General features: G+C 51.0%; 1 protein-coding gene across 3 annotated transcripts in view; it reads right to left on the reverse strand.

The window, feature by feature from the left end:
• The window catches only part of fam124a (family with sequence similarity 124 member A), a gene marked incomplete at its 5' end in the record, with an annotated part of 21,324 nt that continues 2,967 nt past the window's right edge, over positions 1–18,357 (reverse strand). The window contains 3 exons of one of the 3 annotated variants that reach the window (XM_080019598.1): positions 1–1,019; positions 5,845–6,638; positions 15,821–15,852. In XM_080019598.1, the coding sequence (XP_079875724.1) occupies positions 177–1,019; positions 5,845–6,638; positions 15,821–15,852 (1,669 nt within the window). In that variant the 3' untranslated portion in view covers positions 1–176. Of the gene's footprint in view, positions 1,020–5,844; positions 6,648–15,820; positions 15,853–18,357 lie in introns of all 3 variants that reach the window. The other 2 variants (XM_080019597.1, XM_080019596.1) reach the window with 2 other exon arrangements.

Genomic DNA, 18,357 nt, shown 5'->3' on the forward strand with positions numbered 1-18,357 from the left:
AAATACACAAAGTTGAAAAATACAAATATATAGTAAATATATGAGCGCGGACAAATGCTGTCATGAAGTCGTTTAGCCTTTATACAGTCGTGTACATTTAATCTCCGACACCAGGGGGCAGTGCAGAGCTGTTACGTTAGTGTCCCTTCCCCGGTCCCTTCAGCTCACACGGCTCATCAAATGTAGAACTCTTGGTCTTCCTCCCCTCCATGGGTTGGTTTTTGAGCACTCCTCTCTTCCACCGACCCACTAATGCTGTTGGAACTGTCCCAGTGGTTCAGGGAGACGTCGCTGAGGTACGGCGTGTCGCTCGTGCTCAGACAGGAGCTTTGGGGTCGCGGCCTATGCAGGGTGTAGGTCGTGCTTTTGATGGAGAGGCTGCTCGTTCTGGTGGGCACGGGGGGCCGCCCCAGCGTCGATGCCCTTGCGAGGGCGAAGCCGGGGGGGCCGGGGGAGAGGCAGGGGCCGATATCCTCCGGCGGGGCGGATGACGGGCGAGGCGCATGCGGCAGGCTGGCTTTGACGTACGCCGACACCACCGTGAGGTCCACGCCGCCGCTGCCCCTGCCCGCGTCCACCTTATGCCCCGTGTCCACGTCCGTCTCCTCGGCGCCGACCAGAGCCTCCACGTTGAGCCGGAACGGCGGCACGAGGGAGGAGCTGCGGGACAGGGAGTGGGGGCTGCTGTGGTGGGGGCCGGGGGAGGAGCAGGCGGAGCGTGAGCTGCCGGTGCCCGGGGTCGGCAGGGAGAAGAGGGACCCGGAACGCTGGCTCCTCCACTGCGTCCTCCAGGCCTCTGGGCGGCGCCGCTCGGCCCACTGCTCCTCCTCCGCCTCCTCGTTGGGGTCCTCGCGGGCCAGCGGCAGCGAGCCGTAGGATACCTGGTTCTGGGCCCTGGGGTGCGTCGCCATCCGATGGTACCGGCGGTTCTTGTGGGAAGCGGCGCTGCGGCTGAAGGTGGAGGGGGCGGAGGCTGACTCGGAGGCGTCCTGCCAAGGCTTGGAACGAGCTCCTAGCACCTGGGAGGAGACAAGACCAAACACTTAGAAGAGTGTTAGCGGTGTGTGTTGACGCTCCCATGTGTCCACGCCTTCACCTCCCGCCTCACGTCATTTTACTGTCAAATCCTTTCTTCCGGGTGCTTTTTCGATGGGGGATCAAAAACGTGTTATCTTATCTCAGACGTGACTGATGTGTCTTTAAAAGGCCTAAAAATAAACAACCCCATAGAGAGAAGGGCGGAACTCCCCCTCTCTTTCCCTGTTCTCTGGTCTGTGCAAACAGTGAAATATGAGGTCACATGGGAGATTACAACGGAGCGCGGCACTCGAGGTTATGGCTTTTGTGCTATTAACCCCCCCTCCACGCGCACCCGCCACGAGACCCCCGCCGAAAAACGACGGGGTCTTCGGTTTCACGCCACATACAGGCAGTGGAGTGAAAGCGTGAAAGAGGAGGGGAGGGGGTGAGGCACAATAGAAAACCCAAGGGTCCCCGTACCCCCACCCCCTTGAAAAGGGGGCCCCACGTTTTCAGCCCAGACAGTTTATGAATTGAGAAACCGACAGCTGGGGAAGTCATCAGCGTCCCGCCCCTATCACACCTCCATTTACGTACCTGAGTGTCTCCACGCAAAGCCTGGGGTCTGGAGAAGTCCCTTTTAAGAACCAACCGACATAAACCAGCGCTGTACCTTCCACTCTCTCTCTCTCTCTCTCCCCCAACAATTTTCCACAATGAGAATCAAGGGACTCTAGGACATTTCCATGTGTTCCTAAACACAATTCCTAAAAAAAAGTTCAGTACAAACATTTACATAGAGTGTGGGACCGTGTGTATAACTTCGGACCAGAATGGAACGCTCGTGGCGGCCGCCTCGCAAAAACATCCCCAAATGGATGTTGTACGGACGCCCGTTCGTGTTCGACAAAATGATAAAACGGAGCAGTCAAGAAAGAGATCCAAAATACAATGTGATAAGAAACAACACATATGTCCAAGTCAAGTCGCGCCCTCCTAACTAGTGAGCCCAATATGGACATGTTGGGAGAACTGGTTATTGACGAGTGCTGATACATTCATTTGTATGAGACCGCAAGGGGAATCGATGGCTCAATGGATGAACATTCAAATCATGATCCATACTGTGATTTAAAGGAACTGCAGTCTGATTCAAAGCAAAAATAGCCACAAAGGTTTTGGGTGATTCAGTTGTACAGATAGAAAGACAGACCATCAGACGGACGGACGGACGGACGGACGGATGTTTTGGTTTATAAATTCAAAGATTCTGATTAAAAAAAAAACAAAAAAAAAACACGGTGTGGATAAACGATGACGAATTATCGCATAAAGTTTTTTTGCCGTCTGGGAATGAGTGAGTGAGCGGACGAGCAAGAGAGAGAGCGGGAGAGAGAGCGAGAGGGGGAGAGAGAGAGAGAGAGCCAGCTTGCCACAAAGCCCCAGTGTTTCCACCGCCACACTTGCTCCCCTTTCTTCTCCACACCGACATTCTCTCCTGCCTCGCTCTCGCCCGTGATTCCGCAGCCGCCTCTGGAACCGGAGTTTGAAAGTCTCTGTTTCTCTTTCTACTTCGGTCTTTTTCCCTTTTTCTTGGCTACTCGCCCTCCCTCCCTCTCTTTCCCTCTCTCTCTCTCTCTGCGGTGAGGGGAGAAGTGGTGTGTGTACTTATCTCTCCCACGCAGGAGAAGAGGAGGAGGAGAGAGGGCAGACCATGATTGCTCTGATTTATGGCTTTAATGACACTTGAGGGAAACCAGGGAACGACAGGTGTGTGTGTGTGTGTGTAAGTGTAAGTGTAAGTGTACATGTACGCTTTTGTGCAACTGTTGTTGTGTACTTGTTGTACATGTTTTAGTTTCTGTAATTCTATGGATTGGACAATTCCAGACAGAATTTCAATTGTCCTCATGGTTGAGTTGCGGCAGGGCGGGCCCGTGCTTTTATGTGGCCCTAAGCGGCGGAGCGGGGTGTTGGGCATGGATCGCACGGTGCGTTTTTTTGTTTTTTTTTTCCTTTCAATTAGGAAAGTGAGGAGCATGCTATTTATACGTGGTCGAAAATAAAAACACACTGGTTTTTTTTTGTTTTGTTTGGAGAAACGGGGGGAATTTGGCGAAGCGGCGCAAACTGGCTGAGAGGGGAGGAGCGGCGGGTAGACGTCATACTCATTGTGTGGCCCTGAACAACCGCATAGAGTCCTTTTATAGGGGCCGGCGCTGTGTTGCGGATTTTATGTGAGCTTTCATTATAAAGCCAGATTTACGCCGAACGCATAATTGTGTCCGACAGTCGGAGCAGTCGGAGCCTCCCCCCAGCGGCCGTCAGATGAACTGCGCCTGGGTTTCAAATCCCAAAATATGTCAGGGAAAATGGGAGAGCTTGTTTATCCCAGAACAATAGTGAGTAGTTTGCTGAGCCGGGCATTTACCATGTTCGATGAATGAGCGTTTAAAACTCCCTCTATATAGTGTTTGCAAAGTCCGCAAAGCAGGCACAATTCGCTCACATTAAAAGATATTTATTGAAAGTGAATGTGGCGGCATCCAAGGTTCACGTTAATAATGTTATTATTTTCAGATACGTGTATACTTATTAACACATATTTCAAAAGAGTTATTTACTTTGTTTTGAGCCCAGTTCCAATAAAAAAAACGTGACCGACCTCACTTCCTGTTGTAGTGTCCGCCCGAAACTTGTCACCTGCGTTGGAAAAATCCCGGAGCCTCGATGGGATGCGGAGATTCGGCAGAGTGCCAAATCCGACTTTCCACTTGAATGAACGGCCTTCCGGTTTGTTCTTGCCATTTGCCGTTTTCGGTTGTGAACCAGGCGTTTGGGTCCACCCGGCAGCGGGGTGTTTTTGGGTAATGAGGCTGTTGACGTGGACGCGATCAGACCCTCCCGCGCTCTGAGGGCTTAGTTATTCTGGGATGAGCCAGGTCAGCCATAGAATTGACCTCCTGGCGAGCGGAACGGAGTGAAACAGGGCACCTCGACGGCACAGTGCGACCGGAGCCAAATTCAATTCAACAAACAAAAGTCTGCGAACTGGTTCAGTAAAAAAAAATAAAATATTATATTATTATAACGATATTGCCATTCACTCTACCACGACCAAGGAAATATGTTTTTTTCGTATATTGACTACATCTTGCTCTCCGCATTGAAGAGTGCGGATTCAACCAGCTTAGCAGCAATCCACTGTGCATTTCGCTGTTGCTGGTCGTTTTCAAGCTGCGTGCTTTCACTTCTTCCATTTGCTACTGACGTTACGCTATGTTACTGTAACATAACGTCATCTGATACGGTATGTAACAAATCTTATCAGGGAATCTGATCACATATTATGGTGAGGGAAGTTAATTAGTGAACGAGGCTGCTCTTGTAGCGGAACAATCTGTACTGAAGGGAGAGGAGGGGAGGACCCAATAGCACGCAGAACATTATAATGCATTGTGATGGGGACCCGCTTTGACCATCTTGCATTGAGGCCCGGCGCTGACTCATTATGCCACTGTATCTGTCTGTCTGTCTGTATGTCTGTCTGTCTGTCTGCCTGCCTGTCTGTCTATCTATTCACCTATCCATCTACCTATCCATCCAACCGTTCCCACCTTGCAGCCACTTTGTCATGTTTGATCAGGTCCGCGCTCCCGGGTGGAAGGCCTTTGTGTCGTCCAGGTGGCAGATTAAGCCCCATGCATATGGTCCATTGTCATGATAGATTAGCCCTTTGTTTATCCAATCCCAGTAATGGACTCCTTGGTTAATCGGCTTGAATTCACAAGACTACTTATATTCCGGCGCCCTGACAGGAAAAGCCCCTCTGAAACTGACACTCTCCAAACAAACACTGTGTTGATGTGTAAGTGTGCACACATTATGCAATATTTTGTTGTTGGGCTTTAGGACCCTTGAAGTGGGATTTATACTTAGGATGGTGGAAGTCAAAACAGGTACACCTTGTAGAGATGGGTGGATGGATGGATGGATGGATGGATGGACGGATGGATGGAGGGGAAAAGGAGGGCTACAAAACAGAGTCAGACTCAAAGGTCCTTTGTCTGCTGTGTGGACTGTTATTTTTGGTGTAGGAATCCATTTCACTCTCCTCTCTGAACGTGCCTGTGTGCTGAGAACCTCTCTCTCTCTCCTTTTTTTTTGCTCTCATTTTTCGCACTCCTCTCTTTCATGTGCGCATAGTGCATGAACACAGACGCTCAAGACAAACCAAGGCGCAGTCAGACACATGTGGGAGACTCTCTTTTTGTGGTTGTCCCGGAGCTCCTGCCAAACCCAGTGTGTGAGTGTGTGAGTGTGTGAGTGTGTGAGTGTGTGAGTGTGTGAGTGTGTGAGTGTGTGTGTGTGTGTGTGTGTGTGTGTGTGTGTGTGTGTGCGTGCGTGCGTGCGTGCGTGTGTGTGTGTGTTTATGTGTGTGTTTGCACTCTTTTACTACATTTGTGCGTGCGTGTGCGTGGGGTCAAAACAGCTGAAAAATGTTAGTCCCCTCCTGCAGCAGTTTGTCAGTGACCGGTTGCTGCGTAGACAACCTTCCTCTTTCCAGTGTCACAATTGCACAGTGTCTCTCAGGCTTTTAGGCCTGAGCTACTATCAAGTCAATAATATTGATGAAACAGAAGTTGTTGGGTTAACTGATTGCACCCATCGGTTAATGGGTGTAATCAATCAATCCAGGAAGTCAGAGTCCTGAGGAACAGAGGAAACGCATGCCACTGAAGTCATTTGAAGCTACAGTACTTATTAGAAGCCAACCTTAAAAGCTTAGAACGAACCCTGGAAGCCATCGCCACACCCTCTCACCTGCAGCAGGATCCTGTTCCCATCGTAGTCCTCGGTCTGCCAGCGCACCTCACTGATGGGGCTGCAGGTGTGCGGCAGCAGGGGCACCAGCGCCCCCACGTCCCGCACGCGGACCTCCATCACCGCCGACTCGGTGGGCACGGGGCTCTGGCCCCGCGGCAGCCTCTTGAAGGAGAGCTGGATCTCCGTGTCCGGGTTGGAGTAGACCACGAAGAAGCAGAAGTCCTCCTTCTTCTGCGCCACGCGACGCTGCAGCAGCAGCTTGTACAGCCGCACCATGTCGCTGTAGTTCTCGTGGCGGCAGTACACGGTGAAGCGCACGATCTCCTTGCCGTAGTGGACCTGCCGCACTGCCCACAGCGGCGTGCCAGGCGCCAGGGTGAAGAAGTCCTGGCTGCAGGGCGGCAGCATCCGCCGCCCATTGCTGACCTTCTCGGTATGATGGAAGCTCCAGGGCGGGCGCTGCAGCGCGTGGTGCAGCGTCACAATCTGCTCCTCGCTGCCGTCGCTGCCGCACGACTCCTGCAGGAAGAGGATGACGGCCATCGCCGGCTGGCCGCCCGGTGCCCCTGGTGGCGTCGGGCCGCCGTTCTGGTGCCGCCGAGGCCGGGAGCGCTGCGAGGACGAGGCCGAGGAGGAGCCACGCTCGGAGACGCGGAAGAGCTGCAGCTCGGGGTGAACCCACGCCAGCACCGCGTCGGCGGCGTGCTGCAGGAACTTGCCGTGGCCGGGGTCGGCGATGAGGTGGACGCTGACGAGGAAGGGGTCCTGGAGCTCACCCATGGATAAGTCACCTCCGGATCCAACAGGGAGGAGGAGGGGAAAGAAAGGGCGGTTCAACAGCACAGGAAGGGGTGGAAGAAGTATTGGGGACAACAAGGAGAGATCATAAGAATTACAGGTTGCTCAATTTGAGTGCACAACAAAACTAAAATGTTGGATTGAGAGAAGAATGGGAATGTTCAGAGACATGGAATGCCCACCCTTCAGTTCTCCCAAAACATCTTGTTTTTATCCCTCACTACACAATACCTTTCCACTGCAATTTTACACTCTTTTCTCTCTGCTTTCCCCTTGTTTAGCTCTTCACCGCGCCCTCCCTCCGTCTCCACCCACCCTCTTCCTGCCAGCTCTCTCTCTCCCTCTCTCTCTCTTCCCTCCTTCATTTCACTTTTTTCGACATCAAACTATAATTTTCCTGTTTACCTTTCTCTTCAACCCCCGCCATTCTCTCTCTCTCTCTCTCTCTCTCTCTCTCGCTCTCTCTTTCCATCCATGGCCTCCCCCACCTCCCTCCTCCTCCTCCTCCTCCTCCTTTCCACCAGATCCATGATGTGGTGCAGTGTTCTGTGAAGACTCATTAGAACCATTAGCGGGTCATTAGCGAAGCCCCAGAGGAATGTTCCAGACCACAGCGGTAGCGCCGCAACAAGGTGTAGCCTCTCCCTGAACCTGTGACCCGGAAAGAGCTCGACCCGGTCGCAGCCCTCCCGGGGGAGGCAGGGCAGGTACTGTGAAAGCAACGCCGCCCCTTTGAAAGGCTCCCCGAAATGCCGGGGGTTGAGTTGCCGGTTTGTTCGCTTGAGTGTTTGTGTTTATGGAAACGGCACTTGCGCGCACATCTCGTCATCGTCACGCATGACTCTTTCTTTCTTCCCTCTGAGAAGACTTTAACTTTCTCCCTCTCTATCGCCTCTCCTCTGGGGGCTTGTCCCATTTCGTTTGTGGGCCCGGGCACTGCGGGGACTGCAGGGAAAGGACACCGTATCCCCGTCCCTGGCACCGGACGCCGAAAAACAGGGGGAGATGGGGTCTCTTTGTCCCTTGCGAAAGGGAAGCTGCTACTTGACCGGAAAAAAGGTGACATTTTCCGAAACGTAAAGAACGCATTGTGAGGAAATGTTTTTCCTCGGATAAGACACCCCTGTCCACCATTGAAATGACTTTGGTCTGTGATTTCAACGGAAGCTGCAACACCAAAACAGTCTCTATGACACAAGCTGAAAGGCTATATTAGTTGAAATGAAGCGTCCCTCTGTACCTTCATGGAGGTGACCAGAGATCTCCAGGCCTACCACCTACCAGCCTCCAGCCTCCGCTGGGTGGAGGCTGGAGGCACAGACAGCATTCCCTATTAAAGCCGGAGCAACTTCAAAACACAAGCCTCAAAGTTGTTAGCGTGGTCGCCTGATTTGTTCCTTTGTTGCCTCTCCGTCACCCACTCTAAATACAGCGCAACTACATGCAAACAGACGCACGCATGCACGCACGCAGCACACTCACACTCACACACACACACGCACGCACGCACGCACGCACACACACACACACACACACACACACACACACACACACACACACACACACACACACACACACACACACACACACACACACACACACACACACACACACAACCTCTTAGGTGTCAGACACAGAATCTAAAAGGAGCACAGGTTCAGAAGCAGAGTCACACACACACACACACACACACACACACGTCCACACACACACGCACACACACACGCACGCGCAAAGACGGTAGCGCGACCTGTTCACCTCTGCTGGATCCCATTAGAATCAATGTCTCTCTCCCTGACGTCTCGCTGGCATCCAGACATCCAACACATGGATCAGGACGTCTTACAGTGTATAACGCGCCAAACACACACACACAGTCACAGACGCTCATTTCGTCCTTTAAGTATAAAGGAAGCGCCATCGTGGGCTCGCGTGTTAGATTACGTGATGGTGAAACAATTGCATTTAAAGTATCTTAAACTGTGTTAACTTGAAAAAAAAACGCCTACTTAACGGCTGTGTACTCTACACTGTGTCAGTAGCCCAACAAATACTAGATTCATAAACCTGATTCCAGTCGACACTTTCGGGCGAATCGGTGGCAGTTCAGAGACTAATAAATTAGAGATTAAGCCGGGGTGGGGGCGCCGTGTTAAAAGCTTCAGAAGAGTGTGCCTTTAAGCTCTTAATCCACTCGCTGTCTCCAAGGCGATGCTGATGTTCTGACTCGGCCCGCTCCCCGCGCCCCGGAGACACGTGAGCCCGCCGCCGACGCCAGCACTGTGAAAGCGCAGCGCGCAGCAGGAAAAAGAAAACCTCTCCCAGACAGACTCGCACGTAAGCGCATTTGTACATTTACACACGGGCCTGTCCGCTGCAATTCCCGGAGGCACGCAGCCCATAGCTGCTAACCGCCGAGGCAGGCATGCAGCCATTAACATAGATTATAACGTGGAGATAATACAATGCACCTTACATTCGCCCCGGCACATATGACAGTGATTAGCAGCGAAAAACGCTCGTGTCTCGGGCCTCTCGAGCTGGAGCCGGTTTGGCCCTGGATGTAAAGTCAAAACAACCCGGGGAGGAAATTCAAGATGGGGGCCTCCCCCCCCCCCCCCACCCCTTCGACTGATTCGTAAAAAAAAAAAAAAAAGGAGGGAAAATAAGGAAAAAAAACTGAAAAAAAAAAAAACGTATATACGCTGCAAAAATAATACGTCACTTGGACTGGTCGGCAGCAAATTAAACTCTAATGGGCTGAAATAAAGCCCTCGCTTTGTTGAGCGTATTTCATGTCTTTCACTTCAAAGCGAGCCCAAAACGCGGCGGTTTGCTCTCGTTCAGGTTACGCGTACGATTCACCACTATCTGTTCAGTGGAGGCCTCCACATGTAAAAAAATGAAATGTATATTTAAACAACCGCAAAAGGAAGACACCTTGATACCTATGATTTACATGCTCCTAGCAGCATTGCTCTAACATTTAAATAACTAGAGAATAACAAATAACTATAGAAGGGTACAGAAAGGAGTCCATGGATAGACATTTCTGTTGATTTTTTGGCGTTGTTGATAGATTGCTGGCAGACATGCTATAGGTTAGGAGGAAATGGATCAAGGTGACAAGGAAGTACGAGGCCGAAGGTCTGGTTATGGAAGTGGAAAGTGAAACATGTTCCTTTTATCAGGAATAAACAAAGGTAATAGGTATATTCTGTTTTTGGGAATACGAGAGGGGCCCGTACAGCGACTAGAAAAACAACTGCACCGCCGTCGGGTATCGTCGTAGTTTTAAAACTATTGTCTGATCGTGTCAAACATTAAAAAGAAAATAGTGAGGCTTACGGAGAGAGATTAAGAAGTGAGGGCTTTGTGGGCGCTCTAAATCTAATCCAGCTGGTTCGAGATGAACCCGGGGACGAGAGGAGGTTGCCTCGGTAATTTGACCGCTTCTCTATCTATTCGTTTCAAAGGTGACTGTGTGTGAACATACTTGCCGCTCAGACACATTGTCACGTCTGCCAAAACGGTTCCGCATACGATCACGACGCGCAGCGCCCGTGTCGGCAAAAAGCGAAGCAGAGTACGCGGCACTGCTTCAATTAAGTCATTACGAAACAGCAGAGAGCAGCATATTTAGCTGGGATCACGGCCTTGTGGTGCAAAACCTAATTTGGAGACACACATTTGGTAACACTTAATCCAAAGTGCCTTATGGCATAGCCTGCATCTCACATGTCACTCTCAATCGAAGGACAGAGAGCGTGTGTGTGTGTGTGTGTGTCTGTGTGTACGTGCATGTATGTGTGTGTGTGTGTGTGTGTGTGTGTCTGTGTATGTCTGTGTGCGTGTGCATACGTTTGTGCATGTCTGTGTGTGTGTGTGTGTGAGTGCTTGTGTGTGCATACCTTTGTGCATATGTGTGTGTGGGTCTGCGTGTGTCTGTGTGTGCGTGTGCATACGTGTGTGGGTGTGCATGCGTTTGTGCATGTATGTGTGTGTGTGTGTCTGTGTGCGTGTGCATATGTTTGTGCATGTCTGTGTGTGTGTGTGTGTGTGGGTCTGTGTGTGTGTGTCTGTGTGTGTGTGTGTGTGCATACGTGTGTGCGTACGCGTGTGTGCATGCGTGTGCATGCGTTTGTGCATGTGTGTGTGTGTCTGTGTGTGTGTGTCTGTGTGTGCGTGTGCATACGTGTGTAGGTGTGCATGCGTTTGTGCCTGTGTGTGTGTGTGTCTGTGTGTGCGTGTGTGTGTGCGTATGTGTCTGCGTGCGTGTGCATGCGTTTGTGCATGTGTGTGTGGGTCTGTGTGTGTGTGTCTGTGTGTTCGTGTGCATACGTGTGTGAGTGTGCATGCGTTTGTGCCTGTATGTGTGTGTGGGGGGGGGTCTGTGCGTGTGTGTCTGTGTGTGCGTGTGCATGCGTGTGCATGCGTTTGTGCATGTGTGTGTGGGTCTGTGTGTGTGTGTCTGTGTGTGCGTGTGCATACGTGTGCATGCATTTGTGTCTGTGTGTGCGTGTGTGTGTGCGTATGTGTCTGTGCGTGCGTGTGCATGCGTTTGTGCATGTGTGTGTGTGTGTGGGTCTGTGTGTGCGTGTGCATACGTGTGCATGCGTTTGTGTCTGTGTGTGCGTGTGTGTGTGCGTATGTGTCTGTGCGTGCGTGTGCATGCGTTTGTGCATGTGTGTGTGTGTGTGGGTCTGTGTGTGTGTGTGTCTGTGTGTTCGTGTGCATACGCGTGTAAGTGTGCATGCGTTTGTGCCGGTATGTGTGTGTGTGGGGGGGTCTGTGCGTGTGTGTCTGTGTGTGCGTGTGCATGCGTGTGCATGCGTTTGTGCATGTGTGTGTGTGGGTCTGTGTGTGTGTGTCTGTGTGTGCGTGTGCATACGTGTGTAGGTGTGCATGCGTTTGTGCCTGTGTGTGTGTCTGTGTGTGCGTGTGTGTGTGTATGTGTCTGTGCATGCGTGTGCATGCGTTTGTGCATGTGTGTGTGTGTGTGGGTCTGTGTGCGTGTGTGTCTGTGTGTTCGTGTGCATACGTGTGTAAGTGTGCATGCGTTTGTGCCTGTATGTGTGTGTGTGGGGGGGTCTGTGCGCGTGTGTGTGTCTGTGTGTGCGTGCGTGCGTGTGTATGTGTGCGTATGCATGCGTTTGTGCGTCTGTGTGTGTGTGTATGCGTCTGTGTGCATGTGTGTGCGTGTGTGTGCACTGTGGCTGTTGCGGGTGGTCTTCCAGTTCAGGTGTGGTGCAGCTTGACCGTACTGAAAGGGGACCTTGACTAGCGGCATCGACAAATGGATTTCCGTGTGAAAAGTGAGACGCAGCCGGCCTTGTTTTGAAAGCTCCAAAGTGCGTCATCTCTGGAAGGATCCCGGGTATCGCCGGCCGAGCTCTCGTCCCAGTCAGACGTTCGGAGGGGCGCTCGACCTCGGCAAAGCTCCGCCGAAGCAAGCGCAAGCGTGCGCATACGAGGTTTGTGTGCGAGTCTGTCCATGGCTGTTATGTGAGTTTACACAGTGGCTTACCGAGCGTGTCTGCCTAATGTTAACCAGCGGAAAGCGCCGCTCTGAATCACATCAAACCAGGATTCATACCCAGCCGGAGGGACGGTTCTGACGGGGCCCTGCTTCTTTACAGAGCTCCTTTCTCTATAAAACACAACAAGCATAGACATGTGCAGCTCAATTCAAAAGGTTTATGTGACGAATAAACCTCTTGAATCTTGAATCTTGAATCTCCGCCGCTGCCTGAGAGTCCTCCAAGGCTTCTTCGTTGCCCTGGGCACACACACACACACATACACACATACACACACACACACACACACACACACACACACACACACACACACACACACACACACACACACACACATGTTCCCGGTTCTGCTAATCAGCCGATTATCTCGGGCCAAAACAGTGAGAGCGGCGGCTCCGGTTGCGGGCTGCAGCGTCCGGAAGAGTCCATCCCCATTTCAACCGCGGTTCGGGGGCTCATCTTTTCACCGCCCGTGACACACACTCGCAGATGAACACAATTAGCCCAGGCGCGTCGGCGCAGATGTAGATATATGATGCACGGGTAGATGGATACCGGGGCGGGGGCTGTTGTTTCAGAAGGGAGCCATCTGGTCGGGACAGGCGGGTCCTTGAGAGACGCTGTGACTCCTCCCACACTGTTGTTGGATGAACCATCAACCCCCACAAGACCCTTTGTGGCGAAGGTGCAATTCAATGTGTTTTGCGGGGCGGGAGACCTCTACCGAACCTCCCCTCCTTTGAGAAATGGAGGCTGAATCGTACTCACAAATGTTATTTTCCTCACCTTTCCTCATTTTGACTGGTCGCTTTGTGTCTTATTTGTCTTTGCGCTGGAGCTCAAACTCCATGTCCTTTTGGACGCTAGTCGGCGGTATAAAATCTCTGGAGGTGTACCAGGGCGAATCTATATCATTAAAACCTGCCTGGCGAAAATCTCGCAGTAGTTCAGCATGAAAGACCGCCCTTGTTCGCCCCCAAATTCTGTGGTGAGGTATGTCTGTTAACCCTGCGTGCGCTGCTTGCGAACGCTGCGTTTGTCGGAGTTGAGTTTTTTTGGGGTTTTTTTTTTGTTTTTTTTTTACTCTCGTGTGTAAATGTGGGTCCCTGCCGCGCGTCTCCCTGTCATTAGGGGCTGACCCCTTGCGCTGTTTAAAACTTGCCCTTCATTCATTATCCTGAAGGGCCCCCTCCCTCTGTCTTAGGCACAAACACACACACACTCATGCACCCACAGGAGCCCGTTGGAGGCAGGGTCGAGGGTCACACGGGCTGAATGGATCTTTGAGGCCATCACCAATAGAAATTGAGGTCGCCTGATTAAGCGTTTGGGGTGGGATTTCATCAAAACATCTGTAACCGAGACCCAGTCGCTCCTTTTGCTATTGTAGTAGCATAAAACAGAGCTCACCATTAGAATCATAATTCTGCCAAAACAAGCACAAACCTGAGTATTGCACATATGCAAATGGTGGGCGTCGGTGGCTGTGGTGTGTTCAGACAAAGGCACCGGGCACAGACGCGGTTAAAGGCTTTTTGCCAGCAGTCCCACTGAGGTCAGGACAGAAGGCTGTGCGAGCTGACTGGTCAGACCGTCTCCAGACTGGCGGCAGTAAATCTGACGGGGGAAGGTTAATGAGCTTGCTCGCGGCGGTCTTAAGCAAGGCACTTCACCGCACACCGCTGCAGGACAGCCACGAAGAAACCACGTCTTCAACATACCATGGTAGTTTGGAAACGCTGCGATCCCAGCAATGCGGACACGTCTCCAGCGGGCTTATGGGTGATTTGGCCCAAGGTCAAAGGGTCACGGGCTGAAGCCACCTGTATAAACATTGTCGCTCTACACCAGAGGCTAGATATAGTAAATACAAATAAACAGACACAGGGAAGGAGGGAGATTGATGCCGCACACTCCCTTGGTCGTACGTAGACTCGCAAAAATAGACACGTCGTAAGAGTAAGAATAAACGTGTCCAGAAGCTCTGGAGGGGTATACGTTCTTCGGTGATTTATAGTTCTTCTGGATTTCCCCATCTTGCAGAAATCTGGCATGGCATCAGATTGGGAGCACAGAGGAAGATTTATCAAGTATCCATGCCTGCGCTTAATCAAACCAAGAAAAAATAAAAAAACCCTGAACGGATTAGATTTTTCTATTGTGTCCATTGCACCGCTGTGCAGTGAAAACAAAAATAAATCAAGGCTCCCCGTCGATCCCTGACCCATCTGTGTCTCTCAGCAAGCGAGGAAGAAAAACGTCCGGAAATGAATGCGAAGATGCGCGTGTGTGTGTGTGTGTGTGTGTGTGTGTGTGTGTGTGTGTGTGTGTGTGTGTGTGTGTGTGTGTGTGTGTGTGTGTGTGTGTGTGTGTGTGTGTGTGTGTGTGTGTGTGTGTGTGTGTGTGTGTGTGTGTGTGTGTGTGTGTCTAAGTGTAAGACTCTGTCCTTGAAAATCCCTCCCCTGATATTCCAGTTTGGGGGGAGACAAGCACGGAAAAGTAACAATTGCGGGCGCGAGCTGATGTGATGCAGCAGGAGCACAGGAAACATGGAGGGGAGGTGGGGACCACACACACCAGACACACCACGCACGCCACACACACTGCCGGGTCAACGTGTGTGATTGATTGTGTGGGGCGGAGTTGGTGGTGTCTGTCAGATTGCATACGGTTGTACATTTCCTGGTGTGTGTGTGTGTGTGTGTGTCTGTGTGTGTGTGTGTGTGTGTGTGTGTGTGTGTGTGTGTGTGTGTGTGTGTGTGTGTGTGTGTGTGTGTGTGTGTGTGTGTGTGTGTGTGTGTGTGTGTGTGTGTGTGTGTGTGTGTGTCGGGGGGATAACTCCGCTTCCTGCAGACCAGGTTAATGGGCTAATATTGCATATAATCCTCCCATTGTGAAAGGCCCACGGGCCACTGGTGGGGAGAGGTCAGAACCTCTGCAAAAAGCACACACCACGCTGCTGTCCCTGGCGTCCACGCAACACACTGGACACCCCACCCCCCACACACACACACACATACACACACACACACACACACACACACACACACACACACACACACACACACACCAACACACACACACCAACACAAGCCTGGACGAGATGCGGTGGAGGTGGATGTGACCCTGGACGCAGGCGATGGACTCTCATTGTTCCTCCCTGTCATGTGGCTTTCCTGCTCCGCTGCACTGTAACAGCTTACCAGAAGGATTTAGGCAGACCCAAGAGAGCCAAGAGAGCCAAGAGAGCGCTCCAGCGCACCGAAATGTAGCCCATAACCCAACACACACACACACACACACACACACACACACACGCCTCAAACCCCTTATGGACCCCCCTCTAGGACTCCCGCCTTCCTTCCTTCCTGCGCTAACTATTCTAAGAGTGGATTTGCGATGCCTGTGTGTATCAGAGTGATAAAGCCCCGGGCCCGTGCTGCGTTCACGTGTGTGTGTGTGTGTGTGTGTGTGTGTGTGTGTGTGTGTGTGTGTGTGTGTGTGTGTGTGTGTGTGTGTGTGTGTGTGTGTGTGTGTGTGTGTGTGTGTGTGTGTGTGTGTGTGTGTGTGTGTACAACGTGCATGTGCTCCCTGTCACTGGAAGAGATGTTTTATGTCTGCATGGGTTTACTTACTGCTCGCCGAGGACATGGGACTGTAATCAGACCTGCAGTGAAAAGACAAAGGGAGAGAGAGAGAGAGAGAAAGAGAGAGAGAGAGAAGGAAAGAGTGAATGAAGCGGGACGAGAAACAGAGAAAGAGGACAAGAGTTTATATTGTGGAGTGCAACGTGAGTGATTTAAAGGCGCAGGCGCTCGTATTTCAAAGGACGTGCATGCGGCTCGGCAGGGGAAGGAGAAGTTCAACCACAAGTCTTTGGATACAAGACGCATATACACACTAACAGGGGTCACTTCCTGGTGAATAGGGTGTCTTTTCTCATCTAAAAGTGCCCGTTAAGTATATTTCTGGGGCTACAGGTGGTTCGATGGGTTCAAAGGGAATTCTAAAGAATTTGAGGCTAATACCGACGTACATGTCACACACACACACACACACACACACACACACACACACACACACAGACACACACACACACACACTCAGATACATTTCTATATTTCTCATACAAACAGAAGCGTTTGTTGGGAACTTTTACAAACTGGCCCCTCTTAACACAACAATGTTACATATGATATCTGTGATAACTATTAAATGATCCATCTTAGCCAACAATATAATTACAACAGAACTCAGACCCAAACCAAACCAAACCAACAACCAAAATGAGGCTTAAAACGTGGTTCTAGTTTGGAAGTTTCCAAGTAAGTCTATATGTATTCATGTGGCTTATGCCGGACCTAGAATAAGTGAAATTCACTTATTTGAATTGAAACATCAGATAAAGCATTTCCGCTGCTCCATTCATCTCGGAGTAAACGTGTATAGAGATGTCCTCCATCTTTGCTAACTTGTTAAACTTGGACCCAAACCAGAGCAAAATTAGGTTAAAGACAAGACACCCCTGCAAGTCAAACTCTTTACAAACTATCTCAAGAACTGTGTTTGCCTGTTAAGGATTCTGATCATTTCAATGTTGCATTGTTGGAGTTGTACTGATGCTTTTTTGACCTTCTACATCCTCCCCAGTTTATAAGCTTGAACAAGAAGTTAGCTAATGACCAGAGAACACTTTCCACACAAACACACCTTCCCTGCGACACCCTCTCTAGCCCATTAAGACCTGCTGGAACCTGCTGGAACCTGCTGGAACCTGCTGGAACCTGACAGAACCTGCTGGAGCCTGCTGGAACCTGACAGAACCTGATGGAATCTGCTGGAACCTGCCGGAACCTGACAGAACCTGACAGAACCCGCTGGAACCTGCTGGGACCTGACAGAACCTACTGGAACCTGCTGGAACCTGACAGAACCTTCTGAAACCTGTTGGAACCCGCTGGAACCTGACAGCTGGAACCCGACAGAACCTGCTGGAACCTGTTGGAGCTTGCTGGAACCTATTGGAACCTGCTGGAACCTGACAGAACCTGCTGGAACCTGATAGAACCTGCTGGAGCTGGCTGGAACCTATTTGAACCTGCTGGAATCTGATAGCACCTGCTGGAACCTGATAGAACCTTTCAGAACCGGATAGAACCTGCTGCAACCTGATAGAATCTGCTGGAACCTTTTGGAACCTGATAAAACCTGATAGAACCTGCTGGAAAATCATAGAATCTGCTGGAACCTTTTGGAACCTGATAGAACCTGATAGAACCTGCTGGAAAATCATAGAATCTGCTGGAACCTTTTGGAACCTGATAGAACCTGATAGAACCTGCTGGAACCTGATATAATCTTCCAGAACCTTTTGGAACCTGATAGAACCTGACAGAACCTGACAGAACCTGATAGAACCCGACAGAACCTGAAAGAACCTGAAAGAACCTGCTGGGACCTGAATCTGCTGGAACCTTTTGGAACCTGATAGAACCTTTTGGAACCTGATAGAACCTGCTGGAACCTGATAGAACCTGCTGGAACCTGATAAACCTGCTGGAACCTGCTGGAGTCTGATAAACCTGCTGGAACCTGCTGGAACCTGCTGGAACCTGATAGAACCTGCTGGAACCTGCTAGAACCTGCTGGAACCTGATAAACCTGCTGGAACCTGATAGAACCTGCTGGAACCTGATAAACCTGCTGGAAGCTGATAGAACCTGCTGGAACCTGATAGAACCTGCTGGGACCTGATAGAATCTGCTGGAACCTTTTGGAACCTGATAGAACCTGCTGGAACCTGATAGAAACTGCTGGAACCTGATAAACCTGCTGGAACCTGCTGGAGTCTGATAAACCTGCTGGAACCTGCTGGAACCTGCTGGAACCTGCTGGAACCTGATAGAACCTGCTGGAACCTGCTAGAACCTGCTGGAACCTGATAAACCTGCTGGAACCTGATAGGACCTGCTGGAACCTGATAAACCTGCTGGAAGCTGATAGAACCTGCTGGAACCTGATAGAACCTGCTGGGACCTGATAGAATCTGCTGGAACCTTTTGGAACCTGATAGAACCTGCTGGAACCTGATAAACCTGCTGGAACCTGCTGGAACCTGCTGGAACCTGCTGGAACCTGATAAACCTGCTGGAACCTGATAGAACCTGCTGAA

Source organism: Zeus faber, assembly GCF_960531495.2.
Source record: "Zeus faber genome assembly, chromosome: 18".
NCBI classification, from domain to species: Eukaryota; Metazoa; Chordata; class Actinopteri; order Zeiformes; family Zeidae; genus Zeus; species Zeus faber.